This window comes from Cynara cardunculus (assembly GCF_001531365.2).
Source record: "Cynara cardunculus var. scolymus isolate 2C chromosome LG 11, CcrdV1, whole genome shotgun sequence".
NCBI classification, from domain to species: domain Eukaryota; kingdom Viridiplantae; phylum Streptophyta; class Magnoliopsida; order Asterales; family Asteraceae; genus Cynara; species Cynara cardunculus.
Window position 1 is genome coordinate 8,043,839 of NC_037538.1, and position 3,966 is coordinate 8,047,804.

At 30.8% G+C, this 3,966-nt stretch overlaps 1 protein-coding gene across 1 annotated transcript; it reads right to left on the reverse strand.

Moving 5' to 3' along the window:
- Positions 1-1,741: 1,741 nt before the first annotated feature.
- On the reverse strand, positions 1,742-2,741 carry LOC112521692 (GATA transcription factor 12-like). The gene is made up of 2 exons (XM_025130685.1): positions 2,559-2,741; positions 1,742-2,473 (listed from the first exon to the last, which is right to left on the reverse strand). The coding sequence occupies exons 1-2, from the start codon at positions 2,739-2,741 to the stop codon at positions 1,790-1,792; spliced, it is 867 nt and encodes a 288-aa protein (XP_024986453.1). The 3' UTR covers positions 1,742-1,789.
- Between the last annotated feature and the right edge of the window lie 1,225 nt (positions 2,742-3,966).

Consider the following 3,966-nt stretch of genomic DNA (forward strand, 5'->3'; position numbering starts at 1 on the left):
TTTCAATCATTTTTTAGTACAACATAATAAGAAAGACAAGATTAATCGAGGTTGTTCAAACAAGCATAAGACAACTAAAAGGTATTACCGTAGCAATTGGGGTTATGGATTTTCAGTTTATGGGGTATGGGACTCGTAGTCGGGGAGAAAATTACCCGTTTGATTGAATACGCGAAGTTGGGATCATAAAGTTAGTTGAGAAATTGTGAAATTGGATTTTATCGACAGTGCAGCTCTCGTACTTTGCCAATGTATAACTCACAAACTGTAAGTCGTAATAAGCTCGTATCTTGCAACCACTTTCATGAAGGGTCGAAAGTCAGTTATAACTCTAATTGGCTCGAAACAGTGTGTTTTCGAGGTTGTTTACATTGTATTTGGGATTAATTTGTTTTTTTTGTAAAACTCATATAAAATATATGGATAATCAAAATGAGGTGGGTAGATTCATATATCAAAGGTAATATTGATTCTTATTAATTTAATATATAAATGTGATCATCGATTCATTTAGCTAACTTCAATAATTTTTAAAAAATTATCGTCATCGTGCAACGCGCGATGTCAAACACTAGTTTATTTATAATTTTATCGGATCAAGTTTTTCGGACCTTAATTATGATCCAAATGAACTAAGATGTTGCCTAACCCAATTTTTGGTTAAATGTTGGCCTGAATCAAACAATTCTAATTGAAATATTTTACTAATTATGAACTTGTGGTTAAGATTAATAATATAATTAAACTCCCAGATGAAGCCACATGATCACATCAATTTCTTTTTATTTTTTAGTTTATACTTTTTTGGTCCAAAATGGAACATCTCCACATGTATCATTCATTTTTAAATATTAAATTATATTATCTTTTATTACATTCGGTTAATGACAGGATGCAAAATACCATTTTAGAACGTTTATATTCCTGATTTTTATGAATATATAATTTCTATCATATTCCAAAAATATGTAAATAAGAATGCATTTGTTATTCAGATATAATAAGGTAGAAGAAGACACGACATGATAATTATTCACTATTTCAGTTAGACAAGATTGGACATAACAAAACTAATAAATATTTACACATATCTATACTATATTATAAAGCATTTGACAAAAACTCTTAAAAACCATTTTTTATGCATGAAATTCAAAATTACAAGTAAACTGTGCGTAAGTACAACTTATTAAATCTGCATGTTTGAATTCGTGTAACTAACTGCATATAAATATAATCGAAAGGATAAACATTTCATTTTAAATATAAAAAAATTAAAATATAATTAGGATAATCATTGAATTGTAACAAAATACTTAATTATTATCTTTATAAAAACAATATATTAAACAAAACAAAAATGAATTAAAGAAATACATAAAAAAAGAAATTTTAAATAGTTAATTTGGTACTAATATCAATTTTTTATAAAATTCTTTATGATGTCTTAATATTTATATCTTATTTAAAAATAAAAACATTATCGCTTTCTCAAAATCATATAAAATCGTATTATAACATCGACTGAGACAACAAAGAAATGCAAAACATTAAAATCAAAATATATCTCGTTACATTGTGCGAATACCCTTTTAGTTTTCCTTTATAAATCATTGGTTATCTTCATTTATACTTATCTACTTATATTTTCGTTTACAAATATAACGTAAAAAAATAATCAACAAATAATGACCTTGAAGTGATGTAATATAATTGCAAGTTTTCGACAACTACAAAACCGAAAAATTAAGTAGCGACTCTATCCAAATTTTCCTAAATCGAGCAAGCGTTAGATAAGTTGCCGATAATCGGGGCCGATATGTTGGGGAATCAAGTAGTCGTCGTTGATGTTTTGATGATCGATAAATTGTGGTACGCTTTGCATCTGTTTTTGTCTTCTTAGCTCGAGAACCTTCCGATGGGAATTAGAGTGTTTGGTGAGAATGAATGTGGGGCTCGCAGCCGGTCGGTATTCAGGCACGAGACGACCAGACTTGTAACGAACCCCACATGCATTACATAGTGTTTTTGGACCCATGGGTCCACTACGCCACTGAGGTGTCTTATCAGTGGCGCAATGGACACATTTTCGTCCATCTTCGTTATTAGAGTTATCGTCAAATTCCTTCTTAACGTTCTTCTTCTCGATTGAAGTCGACGTGAAATTCAACGATGTGGTGGGAATCGGTCCGGTTACGGTGGGAGAGTTGATGAGAAGAGGAGAGGCCCAGTTGCAAGAAGCGGCACGAGACCGCTTAGTACGGGCCTTTCCTGGGACCATCATATTGATGTTGAATACGGGGTTATAATCGGTTCGATTGATCGCGGGCCGAATTTGGAATTGGCGGTTCTTGGTTCCATTTTCCGATCGAGCTTTCAGGCCGGATATCAATTGGAGCTTTTGCAGGTCCTCATTGGAGAACGATTCTTCCACAAAATTCGATAGCCATTCGAACTCAGCTAAATCATCGTACTATCAAACAATGAATCACTACAAATTAATTTACCTTAATTTATATATTAAAAAAATCAGTGACGATTCATGGTAAGCAAATTACCGGGACGCAGAGGTTAGAGAATTGAGTGTCGACGAAGCTCCGGCAACTTAGATCTCCGGCGAGGGTAGTAGAGTTGCAGGTGTTGACGGCAGTGGAGGTGACATCGGTTTCCTGCTCCTCCTGGTGGAGGTCGTCGGTGGGGAAATGGAGAAGGTTGTCGACGATGAATTGTTCGAATTCCATTGTTAAGGTGGTGGTTGTTAAATTGTTTGTTATAAATGCGGAATTAATAGTGGTGGTGGAGAGATGAGAATTTATTAGCGTTATGGGTATCAGGGTAGGGGTTAGTGATTGCCATATCGGCCCGGTCCGGCTTGTGACCGCTGGAGGACTAGGACCGGTTATGGGACCGAAAATCGGGATCGGTTGGGGTTTTTGGCAGTTTTATAGGACCGGGACCGGTTATGAGAAATATGTATATGTATATATATATATTATTGTTATTCATATTATATGTAAATGATATTTAAAATTATAGATTATTTTTTTAAAATTTGTTTTTAACAAATTCATAATTTATAATATATATAATAATCGATTTTAAATTCTCTCAATTAACATATTATTTTACTTAATTTTTTTTACTATCTTGATTGTATTAATTAACATATCATATTATTAAAATTTTGTTTTAATTATGTTAACATAAATTTATTTTGATTATATTATGAAATATTTGTAATTGATTATCGTTTCAAGAGACCATTTTTTGTCATTTTTACATGCTTATAAGCTAATTTTTGTCAACATAATTTATTCATCAGTTAGGTTATCAACTAAAAACTAGTTTATGAGTTATCAGCTAGTTTGCCAAAAATAGTCTAGAGAAACTAGATTTCTAGAATTTCAAAATATAACTAGTGTAGTTGTAAATTGAATTTTGATGATGCCTAATTTGATCCTTGATGAATCGGATTTTGATCAAATCACCATTGCCTCTGCCTCCACACTCATTGTTATTGTAACAATATTCACCATGCGCCCGTCAATTGATAAGAATTCTTCAAAATCGAATAAGACATAGTTTTTTTCTTCGTACGAACCGAGTTTTTTTGAACCACTGTCAATTATATCAAATTACAATTCAAATTTGGCGCTATATGTATGCATTTATGTATATGAAAATCTTATAAAAATGTTTATAAATTAAATTGTTTAAAATATTTACTTTATTTGTGTCATTTGTAATTATTATATGATCTATAAAATCTCAAATGAATTTAAGGGAAAACTTGTCTAGTTTTATCATATCCAGTCATATTCATATAAAACAAAAGATACACATAATATGATATTTATTAATCAATAAATTAATTTTTATTTTTCTTAATTTATAAAAACAACATAATTAATAAAACATTTCATTAATTTCAAAATACATTACATTAATAAGATATTACATTAATTT

Excerpts from the sequence above, each read along its gene's own strand:
- LOC112521692 (XM_025130685.1), bottom strand. The coding sequence starts at position 2,741 with ATGGAATTCGAACAATTCATCGTCGACAACCTTCTCCATTTCCCCACC. Across the intron at positions 2,474-2,558 it reads TCTCTAACCTCTGCGTCCCG|TACGATGATTTAGCTGAGTT; the intron begins GTAATTTGCTTA and ends ATTGTTTGATAG.